This window comes from Protopterus annectens, chromosome 4.part0 (assembly GCF_019279795.1).
Source record: "Protopterus annectens isolate FY-2018-M chromosome 4.part0, PAN1.0, whole genome shotgun sequence".
Lineage (NCBI taxonomy): Eukaryota > Metazoa > Chordata > Ceratodontiformes > Protopteridae > Protopterus > Protopterus annectens.
Genome location: NC_056733.1, coordinates 1,760,963,253 through 1,760,976,593, shown reverse-complemented (window position 1 = coordinate 1,760,976,593; position 13,341 = coordinate 1,760,963,253). Strand labels below are relative to the sequence as shown.

At 41.0% G+C, this 13,341-nt stretch overlaps 1 protein-coding gene across 5 annotated transcripts in view; it reads right to left on the bottom strand.

Moving 5' to 3' along the window:
- The window catches only part of LOC122800009 (SH2 domain-containing protein 4A-like), a 484,425-nt gene that overhangs the window by 386,784 nt on the left and 84,300 nt on the right, over window positions 1-13,341 (bottom strand). For all 5 annotated transcript variants that reach the window (XM_044069469.1, XM_044069468.1, XM_044069467.1 and 2 more), the window contains exon 3: window positions 1,290-1,434. In XM_044069469.1, coding sequence (XP_043925404.1) covers window positions 1,290-1,434 — 145 coding nt within the window. The remainder of the gene's footprint in view (window positions 1-1,289; window positions 1,435-13,341) is intronic.

Genomic DNA, 13,341 nt, shown 5'->3' with positions numbered 1-13,341 from the left:
AACAGAGGTATCAGTCCTATGGCAAGTAACAACATTCATTTTATTTCCTCATTGTGTGAAACATTTTTTCAGGAGTCCCATAACTCTGAGGAAGCCATATTTTAATGGTGAAAGCGCTTAGTTTATGGGACTTGTTTTCTGCTAGTGTCATTAAAGTGGAGTTTCTCTGCCCATTTTGGGTCGGTTTGTTTTTTATTTTTTCAGGAGTGATGAAGGACCAGTGATTTAGCTGTGACTTGCTCATTGGTCCTGTATAAGTGGAGACAAAGGGTTCAAACCCACAACTACAAAAGTAAAGTCATTAACAGCTTATAGTCTCAGCATTTAGGTATTAAGTTAATTCATTTTTGTTACTAGAAGAGAGATGCCTATTTTCTCCCAAATTAAAATTAGTTATTACCCTTTATGACGTGATTAATACATAAATAGTAAGTGCTTTTGCCACTGCAATGGCAATATTTGACATTAACAACTAGTGCATGGATTATAAAACTAACTAAAATAAGTGTATACCATGTTTTTTACCCTTGTCCCCAGTTTTGCCTAGTTATCCAAAATAAAATAATTAATAAATTAATGAAATATATATCTTGTTAGCTACATATGAAAACAACAAACAAATTTTAGTATCAACTGTCATTGGGAAGGCATTTCATTACATTTCATTCTGCTGAATTTATGTGATTCACTCCATGACGTCACATCTCTGTTAACTGTTTTGGCCATCCCCTCCCCTCCGCTTTGTTTTCTGGTCATTAATGAACGCAGGTTTGAGGTAGACTGCAGTCTTTCCCCATGTTATTTTTATAACTAACATTCTGACTATACCTTCATCCCTATCAACCTATATCTTTATGATGCGGAATTTATATAATTTTACTTTTCATGAACCCAGGGCAATTTGATTATAGGAGACTGGAAGCTGTAATTAAACAGAAAAATATCAACACAGTTTCACATGAAAGCCATTTACCAGTTACCATGTTTACAGCAGCTTACACTTAAACAGCATTGTTTTGCTGTTCTGTTTTCACTTTAGGCACAAGGCAGCAGGTAATAAAATAAGTTGCAAGAAGATACTTTCTCAATAATGTTACGTGGCAAGCTGGATCCTGACATCTACATTGCAGGAAAGAATGATGGCTATAAATCTCCCTTTTAGCATACACAAAGATTATAATAATGAAAAATACAATAACTAAATACCAAGATCCAAAGCAAATCGCTAGTCAGCTATCTCCTGGCACTGCATCTTTAACCAATACAGTAATTCTGTTATGTGATCATACCTTGCATTCAGTGCTTCTGTTGTCCTCTTGATGTCAGATTCAGCACAGATTTCATCATATGATTTATCTCCATGGCCCTCTCCCATAACCCACACCCACACATCTCCATCTTTCCCAAGAAGCCAGTTTACTTTCTTGGATGATTCTGAAAAAGACAAAAATATGGAGGTTCAGGTATATAAATATATAAATATACAGTTAAACAGTAGAAAGAATAACATGTGTTCCAGAATATTTTAAAATACTACACATGTAATTTACAGCCTGCAATACATAACAAAGTTATGTCTAAATATAATCAAAAAGATAAAATATTCCACACATTTCATTCAGTTTGTTCCTTGTTGTAGAAATAGCAGTACTTTATAACTAATAATATTGTTAGATGTGTACAACCAGACTTGCAAGGTCTTTCCTCTAATATACACTTTTTGGGGAGTTGTTTCTTTCAAAGCAAAGACAATCAAGAATTCTCACTTGATCACATCAGCTCTGGGTCAGGTAAGGATAAAGCACTGACTATGTAACTGCTATGCCAACCTGAAATGGAGGAAGAGGGATCTCTTGGAACAGTGGGTCCAAGAAGCAAGAGAGAGGGGAGATGTCCTAGCAATATGTAAGCATTCATAGCAATAACTGTTTACCAAAGTCCAGCCTGTGTATGTGATAGATAGGTTTGCATAAATGTTTTTCTATTATCATTACAGCTCCAGCTAAGTGGGCTGTGAACCAGGAAGCCCATGCCAGTAGGTTGCAAAGGCTGTGTTGCGAGGCTGGTGAGTAACAATCCTGCTTGTAGTAGTCATACCAAATAAATATAAAGGAGTAAAATGTCACCTGGCACTATAAAAATGTGTATGGTTTGTACTGAATAAACCAGACAATATGACAGTAATAGTCCCATCTTCTTCTTCTTCTTCTTTCGGCTGTTCCCGTTAGGGGTCGCCACAGCGGATCATCTGTTTCCATTTCTTCCTGTCCTGTGCATCTTGCTCTGTCACACCAATCACCTGCATGGCCTCTCTCACCATATCCATAAACCTTATCTTAGGCCTTCCTCTTTTCCTGTTACCTGGCAGCTTCATCCTTAGCATCTTTTTCCCAATATACTCTGCATCCCTCCTCAGCACATGACCAAACCAAACTTGCCTCTCTGGCTTTGTCTCCAAACCTTCCAACCTGGGCTGACCCTCTAATATACTTATTCATAATCCTGTCCATCCTCGTCACACCCAGTGCAAATCTTAACATCTTTAACTCTGACACACCCAGCTCTGACTCCTGCCTTTTTGTCAGTGCTACTGTCTCCAACCCATACAACATAGTTGGTCTCACTACCCTCTTGTAGACCTTCCCTTTCACTCTTACTGGTACTCGTCTGTCACAAATCACTCCTGACACTCTTCTCCACCCACTCCATCCTGCCTGTATTCTCTTCTTCACCTCTCTTCCACACTCACCATTACTCCAAACTGTTGATCCCAAGTAGTTAAACTCATCCACCTTTGCCACCTCTACTCTCTACATCCTCACCATTCCTCTGTCCTCCCTCTCACTCACACACATATATTTTGTCTTAGTCCTGCTGACCTTCATTCCTCTTCTCTCTAGAGCATATCTCCACCTCTCCAGGGTCTCCTTCACCTGTTCCTTACTCTCAGTACAGATCACAATGTCATCTGCAAACATCATAGTCCACGTGGACTTCTGTCTGATCTCGTCTGTTAACCTGTCCATCACCATTGCAAATAAGAAAGGGCTCAGAGTTGATCCTTGATGTAATCCCACCTCCACCTTAAATGCATCCGTCACTCCCACCGCAAACCTCACCGCTGTCACACTACCCTCGTGCATATCCTGTACCACTCTTACATACTTCTCTGACACTCCTGACTTCCTCATACAATACCACAACTCCTCTCTAGGCACCCTGTCATATGCTTTCTCTAAGTCCACAAAGACACAATGCAACTCCTTCTGACCTTCTTGGTACTTCTCCATCAACACTTTCAGAGCAAACATTGCATCTGTAGTCCCACATAGGCCATATTTAAACAAAAATGTAACTGCCTGGCAATAAAGTTCTAAATCCTGGACTGGTTGTGTTTACTCTGGTACTGTATGGCATGAAATGTTGCATTCACCAAGATCTGATATCTGAGTAGTAATGTTGTGTTAACCACTGTTTTCAACACTGTGCTACATAAAAATATGTCTAGAATGTCTGTATAAGAATGCTGTAATTACAAGGTCAGATTTACAACCAAGAGAGACTTAGACAAAAAAACATTGAAGGAAAAAACAGCAGTTTCTCAATAGCTCGCTACTCTGATGCTACACAAATTGTTGTAGTTTTAGCAGACACAGCCATGGTTTGAATCACAGAAGTAGTAGTAAGCTGTATGCATAATTTTAACTAGGATTTTGGGAATATGTGTAGAAACAGTCAGGTAGTGTTAACAAACATTCCACCCACAGGTCTTCCAGGTAAGAGAACTGTAACTGCCTGGCAATAAAGGTCTAAATCCTGGACTGGTTGTGTTTAGTCTGGTATTGTATGGCCTGTCATGTTGCATTCACCAAGATCTGATATCTGAATAGTAATGTTGTGTTAACCACTGTTTCCCACACTGTGCTACATAAAAAAATATGGCTAGGAATGTCTGTATAAGAATGTTGTAATTACAAGGCCAGATTGTACAACCAAGAGAGACTTAGATAGAAAACATTGAAGTAAGAGACAGCAGTTTCTTAATAGCTCACGCTGATGAAACACAAATTGTTGCATTTTTAGCAGACACAGCCATTGTTCAAATCCCGGGAGTGGTAGTAAGCTGTATGCATAATTTTAGCTAGGATTTTGTGAATATGTGTAGAAACAGTCAGGTAGTGTTAACAAGTATTCCCCCCACAGGTCTTCTAGGTAAGTGAAGTAGAAAGTAGCTATAAGATGGGTGAATTATGCACTGTGTACAAACATACCACTGGACAAACCAAGGCCATAGCGTATTGTAATAAAGTTCTGAGCACTGCAAGGATATACAAGTTGTTAATTGACACCTCCCCACCATATCTGCAACAATAATCTAAACACACAAATCAATGGGTATGTTTTACACCAAACCTACTGTTGGGACATATGTCCTATTGTTCAACAAACATTGAAATGTGCTTCTATTAATGTTCCATGTTGAAATATTATCATTGGTGACCCATTGCTATCAATGTAACCTGCATGCCGTTGTAATGACCACTGTGGTTCCATATATGCATGTGTTCTGTTTGCTATGCAACTGTTCCAAATCTGTTGTTTTGAGTTAAAGGGAATATCTATGCATGCTGTTATAACTAATCCTGGATTGTGTTGACTATTACTAACCCACATATGTTCTAAAACTGCAACACCACAGCATGTTTGGGAAGGCCGGTTCCAGTGGACCTACCTCTCCCACCTCTCCCGCCTCATCTAGCCATGGCACCAGGCCCCAGCACGTCTAGGACCCACTCCGGGACCTCCTCGTCTGCTGGTCCTGCACCATCTTTAGGTGGAACTGTCTCAGGGGATGGGGCTCGTCCCCCCTCCTGGGAGCGGGCACGGACAAGATACCATCACCCGAAGCCAGGTTCGGGATTGATGCATAGCGTGCTCCGAAAGGAGTCTGGGGATCTGCTACACCAGCTTGAGAGCCATGTGGCACAATTAGAGGGTCAGCCTGCCCCGCCTATTCACCTCCCAGCACAGCCACCTTCAGGGCCGTGAAGGTGCAATGGTGACTGCCCATGGGTGGGGACCTCAGTCTCACTGTATCCCTTTGGGGGCTCATGGGCTTCTGATTTCCAAACACCCCTCCCCGTCCAAGGTGTTTACCCCCACATTGTGTCATATACTGCCCCTTTATGCTGTCTTGCCTGTCTTCCTACCCAACCTACCTCCCCAAATACACCTACTATCCTTCCCCAACATCCCACTCTCACCTTAAAAAAAAAAAGGCAATCTGTTCCCAAAAAAATCTTCGCCCCATACATAGCTGTCCATTTTGCACACGTGTCCACTGGACACATGTAATCTGGTCTAATCGGCTTCACAACACATTATTGTTGTCCTCACCCCTCTCTCAGGGGTTTGAGTGGGCAAATATACCTCCAAATTCAGTATATATGCACAGCTATTGCTATAGAAGAAATGGACAGCTATGGATTTTCCCTACACCCGTTCTATACATCCTTAGCTACTTTTCCTATTGTCTTTCTCTCTGCGGCCTCCTTTTTCACCTCTTTCCTATCATCCCTTTTTTCTTTTATTTTAAAGAAATTAGTGCGGGAGTAAGTGAGAGTAAGCTCTTTTAAGCATTTTATATATTTATCTTTTATATATATCAACCAAACCAAGAACAGAAAACGAAAACACGAACTCCAAAATGCAAAAGTCAACTGAGAAGACTTTTGCATTTTGGAGTTTGTGTTATATATATATATATATATATATATATATATATATATATATATATATATATATATGTGTGTGTGTGTTTGTGTATAGATACACAAACACACACACACACATATATATATATATATATATATATATATATATATATATATATACACACACACACACACACACACACACAGGTATGTAGTGCATTCCGACAGTGGACCCACACTCTGTACCTCTCACTGCAACAAATCTAACCAAAGGCTGTGTAAATAGGGGTGACATGGCCCAAACTAGTGACCTCTTGTAATTATTGCCCTTATCCCTTCCTCCACAGCTAAACTGTTCTGCCTTGCAACAAAATAATAAGGCCTGCCAAGTCCTGCACCCAGGGCCTTGTAAACTATAATCAAAGCAATGTACCATTACACCATCTCAACCCTACAAAATAGTGATGACATCCTAAACATATCAGTTAGTACAGTCATCAAACAGCAGGGAAAGGAGTCTGCAGAATCAGTCAGGTAGTCTATATTTACATTTATATATGTATGGAGCTGCATATATGTGGACAAATATATACGATACATATATATATATATATATATATATATATATATATATATATATATATATATAGAAAGGTTAATAAATACATACATAGATATATAAATATATGTATACATAAATATACAGAAATATATGACAGCTACAAAGACATGCAATCAGAGGGTCATGCTGCTGCACACTGGAATTCTAAATCTGGAAACTCACTCACAGGAAGTATTGCTTAAAATGGGGAACCACGACATCTGTGCTGTAACAGAGACCTGGATAAAGGGAGCAGAAAGCACCCCTGCAGTACCAGCCTATAATTAATTCCATAACTTTTGGCTGCAGAACGTAGACTGATGCTCCAAAGGTGGTGGTATTTTCATATTCATAAAGGATGTACACACCTCCAGAGTGGTAGACCAGCATTATGCATTACAGATCCTGCAGGCGTAGCTGATAATGGGTAAGACAGTGGATCAGGCTGTAGCCTGTGATAGGTCCCTATACATGTCCCAAGACTCACACTCCATGTCCATAAACACCCTAGAGAATATTAGTGTCTAACCTAACACTATCATACTGGTTGACTTCAACTACCCCACCATTAAGTGGGAAAGCTACTCATGTACCAATGCACATGCCCATCACATGGACCTGGTCTTTCCTAACATGGGCGACTATTGCTCTACACCAATAGTCAACACCTCACATGTTATATCTGAACACAAAGTGATCACCTTTGGAAATCCACAGCCATCCTACCCCCACTGCACAGGTAACCACCATGAAAAGCCTTTCCAAAGTTAACTATGGCCTCATAAAAGCAGAGGTGGCTAACCTCACATCAGCCATGCAAATGGAGACTAGTTGCATGACAGCTGAATCAAACAACAATGCACTATGAACATGTACACAAATGCATGGATCCTGCCTTACCCAATACAACCAGGACCCTCACCTCCAAAAAAGGAAGCTGATCTGGTGGTTCCCTGCCATAAAGAAACAATACAACAGAAGGAGGGAACCGATATGGAATTAGATGAAGTCCCAAGACAGTAAATAAACTCTTATCAGCCACAATGAATAGCTGAGATCCCTCATCAAATACTACAAAGTTAGCTGTGAGAACAGACTTGGAGCACATAGTAAAGACAACCACAAGGCCTCATACAGTTATGTAAAGAATCTCCATGGCAATACCAAGAAATGTTCTGAGCTACTAGACAATGGTACCTCCCAGACTGAGCCAACAAATAATGCCAATATACTGGCTGGCATCTTGAGTGCAAACAGTACCCCTCACTCCCCCCAAAGGACCAATCACAATACCAGTACACTGCCAGGTACCCAGTATTACTGTAGCACAGGTTACAACACCGCTATCCAAGGCCAAGAATACAGCCTCTATGGGACCTGAGAATATTCCTGGCTGTGTTCTACATCAACTACAGAGTGACATGGCACCTTACCTGTGCGCCCTGCTCAAGCACAGTCTCACCTCAGGCTTTGTCCCTACTGAATTGTGCACTGCTACAGTCACCCCTCCCCACAAACGAGGTGTAACTACACACCCTAGGAAATACCGCCCCAACTGCATGTCAAGTCTGTTATGCAAAACTATGGAATGCATCATCATGCACCTAATAAACAGGGATATGGGAATCTGCAGACTCAGAATCCTACACAGTTTACCTTTGAAGCATAGGTCATACCTCCTCATTCAACCTGGTCAACCTCTTGCCGTCAGTCACCTGAGCTGTGGATGAAGGCATGGTGACACATACAGCCTACATTGATCTGGCCAAAATCTTTGATAACATTCCCCACTCACTAAACTCGGCATCAACCCCTATATCACTAGGTGGGAACAGAGGCACAAACACAGGGGTAGATTGGACATACTGCTGTCATACACTGAGACAGTTGCAAATGTCACTGGGTTTGTTGTAACATCCTTTATGAGGAATATGATGTCGGTAATACCAACAGATGTGAGTATTAACTGACTGCATTCCCCAGAGTCCACAACTGATTTACCAAGGACACCAACTGTCTGGTGAACACATAACACATGACAGGCAGACATGTGGCCAGTCTGTGGACAGCGTGCCAGTGGAGAGGTATGTCAGAGACATATCATTGTGAGTTGTGACATCACACACTAAATGCATGTCCACACAAACCCTGTCAACTCCACCATGTGTGTAACAGCACTGATGACATAGAATCTGTTCACAAATCTGGGGATATGTCCCCCATGTTGGTTGGCTGTCTCCACATGTCCTGTCCTGTGATGTATTGCCACCCACTATATGTTAATCTGTAGGCCACCACCTCTGTAATGTCCCTCACACAGGCAAGGAAATGGGGCAAGGCCCCACATTAAGGAATGTCCCATATGTCGGAACTAGCAGCAGTGTCCAGGCCCACAGCACAATACAATGTGGGCACCTACATAGTGGTATGGCCATAGCAATACCTGACAACTGCACATCTGTACAGAGGACAGACAGAAAGTAGATAGCTAACAGGTTATGCATTAGGATGAATGTATTGAAAGATACATGTCTGAAACTGAAAGGTATGCCATTACTACATGACAGCAGTCCTCAATGACATGTCCAAAGAACATAACAGTCTACAGTTAATAACAACATAACAGATCAAAATTCAATAGGAGATACATATAAACATACAGCTCAAACACCTAGAACAAGATTCTCAGTACTCAGAGTCCGGCTTTGCATGCAGGGGTATATGGTTCCAGCACTACATTCTGTAATCTACTCTTACTTGAAAAAGTACTGTTAAAAGTACTAACGTAATGATTCCATATGTGTTAAACTATTTCTGTCAGCCAGTGCACTGCAGCTGGTGTATCATGCAAGTGTGACTGCATATAACTTGGGATAGTACCTATGTATGAAACAAATCCAAAGAGAAAAGATTGTGGTACTACCCATGTATATCCAGGTGTCCCATACAGTATACTCACACCCCGTGCTACTGTAATGACAGCACACAGAAGCATATTATTTACAGGGAATTAAGTACACTTATTAAAGATGTCATTGCTATTTTATCAGACTGGAATGTGATCATTGGTTACCAAGGCTAAGCTATGCTTAGCAGGTGTAACCATTGCTTAAATGTAAATGCTAAGCAGATTTGTGCCCTGGTAAGCGAAGCCTACATGGTGTAAGCGCCTATTCATTTAACCGTACATTAGCACTGCTTACCGTTGGGCAAACCCGCACAAACCCACTCAACATTGCTCAAAACTACCTTATTTACTCTGTATCCAACAGTCCTTGTTCTGCCTAGCAACAAAATAAACAACCCTTACAGGTCTTGAACCCAGAACCTTGCATACCATAGCCTATGCAATTTACCAGTAAGCCACCTCAGCTGCATTGTTTAAGGATGTTTTCTCAAACATACCCTTCTTTACAGCCAGTTTACAATAGGGAAGAGACAAGTGTGCAATTAGGAAGGATTAGTATCTATAAATATAAATATATATATATATATATATATATATATATATATATATATATATATATCTGAATAGAAACATACATATAGAGAGAGTGAGATATGTAGGGAGATCCACATATGTGTACAACAATATATAGATATATTACCAATAAATATTGAGGTGTACACACACACACACACACACACACATATATATATATATATATATATATATATATATATATACACTACACACACACACACACACACACACACACATATATATATATATGTATTTGTATATATATATATATATATATATATACACACACACACACACACACACATGCAAACATACATACATATACAGATATATATATATATATATATATATATATATATATATATATATATATATACATACATGACCCAAAATGCCCATACAAAGCATATGCTGCTGATAGACCACCCACAACTGGGGCAGCAACATAACACTCACATCAGTCCCCCCCCCACAGTCCAAATAAATGAGTGAAAAGTACACTGCTACAAAATCATGATAGGCCATACACAATGGCCAGACATGCAACAATCTATTAGCAAAACAAATAAAATGTTGAACATAGCAAAGAAAAATACAACCAGCCAGTAATTCACATATGTTTATTATACTCTGATGTCTTGGCCAAAGCCTTCAAGGAGTAAATATCACCAGAAATACATGCCTTAATCTCAAGAAGCAATTAACACCTAATTACATAACTGAATACACAGCCTCCAATTATACCTGTCATTTAACCCCCTATGGGATAAAGTATCACAGTTAATATTAATACATTGAAATCTGTACATAACAATTGTCCTTTTATGAATGTTTCATCACACTAAGGAACAGACGTTTTCAGAAACAGTACCTTGAGCCCCACTACTGTCCCCATGGTGTGATTTACTCAAATGTACAGCTAAAGAACTGACATATTTCTTATCAGTAATACATCTGACATGTTCTAACAGCCTAGTTTTAAAACATGTGTTACTATCCCCCACATAAAACATGTTACAAGGCCATCTAACAGCATTCTCTATACACTTACCTCTTGAATGTACAGACTTCAACATGTTTCCCAGCCATTCTCCTCAGCAGGAGATATGCACAGCAACCACACTCCTCCCCATAGCAATGGTGAGCATGTACGTATTGCCTACTGATGGCAACAACAGCATATCTCCATGGGGCATAATAACATCAGTATCTGCCTCCTACATGAACTCAGGCATGTGCTCACAGCTCCAACACACAACACAGTCAAGCACAGATTTGGCACCATACACACGCCATCCACATGGAAGATGACCACTGTCAACCCTCTACACAGAAATGAATGGAGGATAGAGGATTATGCAATCTAGTGTCCAACATTGGGGGGAATAAGACAGCTCAGGGAAAGGTGTGCAATGCAAGCTGCTATAACCATGAAAACTTGGAGGTTTCTGGTGTAGTCTGGATTATTTGCAAGTAATATCCACTGTTGATGTCCATTTTGAGAACCATATGAGGTCCTGTGACCTTTTCCTTTTTATGTCTTCCAGGTAACATGCAGAGTGCTCGCCTACCAACATTCTCTGCTGGGGAGACATCATCACCCAATATGTGATTGAACATTATGCCCTGTTATGTAGACGGAGAGCAGAAGATGTGTGGGTGGACTGCCCTGTGGAACAGTGTGGTCCACAGGGTAAATGATGCCGGCCTGCACAGCAGAACTTACGTGCATATGCAGTATCGGGCCACTGACCTCAAATGCCCATCAATGGGCTGCTGCTGTAGCAAGGAACCAGCTAGATACAGTGGGGGGCCCAGCCATCCAGCTCCCACTAACACCCACCAAGGTGCTCCTTACCACAATTGGGCCACACGCTGAACCAACAAGCCATGACACTGAGGGAAGCATTGTGGAGGTGGGTTACACACACACACACACACACACACACACACACACACACACACACACACACACACACACACACATACACACAAACACACACACACTGGATGAGGAGCATGCAGGTAAGGGCCCAGTGGGGATTAGTATCTGTATTGTATCCACTTGCATGTGTCAGGTCTGATTGCAGTTGTGGATGGGGTTTTCTAATGCACAGAGGTGCACATCTATGGTGAGGATAGGACATTGTGTATTATTGCAGTTAGTACTGTAGATGTGCAGACATGCTGCATCCATCCTATACCAAGGCCACATGTGCATCTGCTGACAATAACTCCCTCTCACAACTACCTACGACCCTCTGGCCTACATATGGGACAGCAGCCTGAAGCTGGTGGGTATTACATTGTTCTGTTGTTGCCTGGCAATACCGCAGGCATGTGAAGCACATGCAATTTACCATGCATACAACCATCAGTAATAGCTATATTGCTTTATGTAATAGCTATATTGCTTGTTGTGCATGTTCACTTGTGCTGGAGTTAACTGTATTGCATCACAGTGGTCACCAATGGGGCCTATCTGACATGAATTCAACATCCCTGTAGCATACCTCACAACTTGTCAGTGCCAAGATATCTGGACAGAGGCCAGCAAATTGTGCTGGACAAACATCCTAAGGTAAGGTCATGCGTGACACATTACTGGTATGCAGTGGATATAAATTGTGTACACACCCCTCTTAAGATGCAAGGTGTTCCTGTTACATACTAATTAGGACCATAATATCACAGTACACACCTCTTCCAACCTTTAATGTGACCATAACAGGTACAGTTCACTTGTAAAACCAAGCATCTGTACTCATGTATTGCACCTAAAAGGCAGGCCACCTGTGAGGGCAGCAGACATCCTATCAGCATGATGTTTCAGTCATGTATGATACCTCATGCTGCCATATGTGTTAGTACACTCAGTGTGGCCTATCTGGCTATAATATCACATACATGGGCATTGTTAAGGCCCACAGACCACCTCTGATCACTTATAGGTTTCAAACATATGGATATTCCAGACACATCTGTACAGAGGACTGTACAATGATTTAACCTGCTGCATGTGAGGCAGATGCTATCACCACACTATATAAAGTAATGGCAGCGGGAGGTGGTCACCAGCCGTGTATGGTATACACATCAAAATGGTATAAGCCACACATGATATGATCCTAACTCACAAACAGTTGCCAGCAATAGGATTAGAACTCCTGCCTATCTAGGTGTTCCTACTATAGTGCTACATAGTTATCAGTTGAGCCACAGAGCTTATACATTTCCACCTCTTCCACAGGTACTTCTAAGGTGGATGACATCAACAGGTCTACTAAATTGGAGGGAAAGGGAAGAGTAAAGGGTAGTACACAGGTCAAAAATGGTATGAGCCAGATAGTACATGATTCACACACACACATACTTGCCAGCATTGGGATTAGAACTCCTGCCCATCTATGAATTTCTACTATAGTGGTACACAGTTATGCAATGTGCCACAGAGCTTATACATTTCAAACTCAACAAAAGGTACTTCTGAGGTGGATGACATCAACAGGTGCACTAAACTGGAGTGAAGTTAAGTGTAAAGG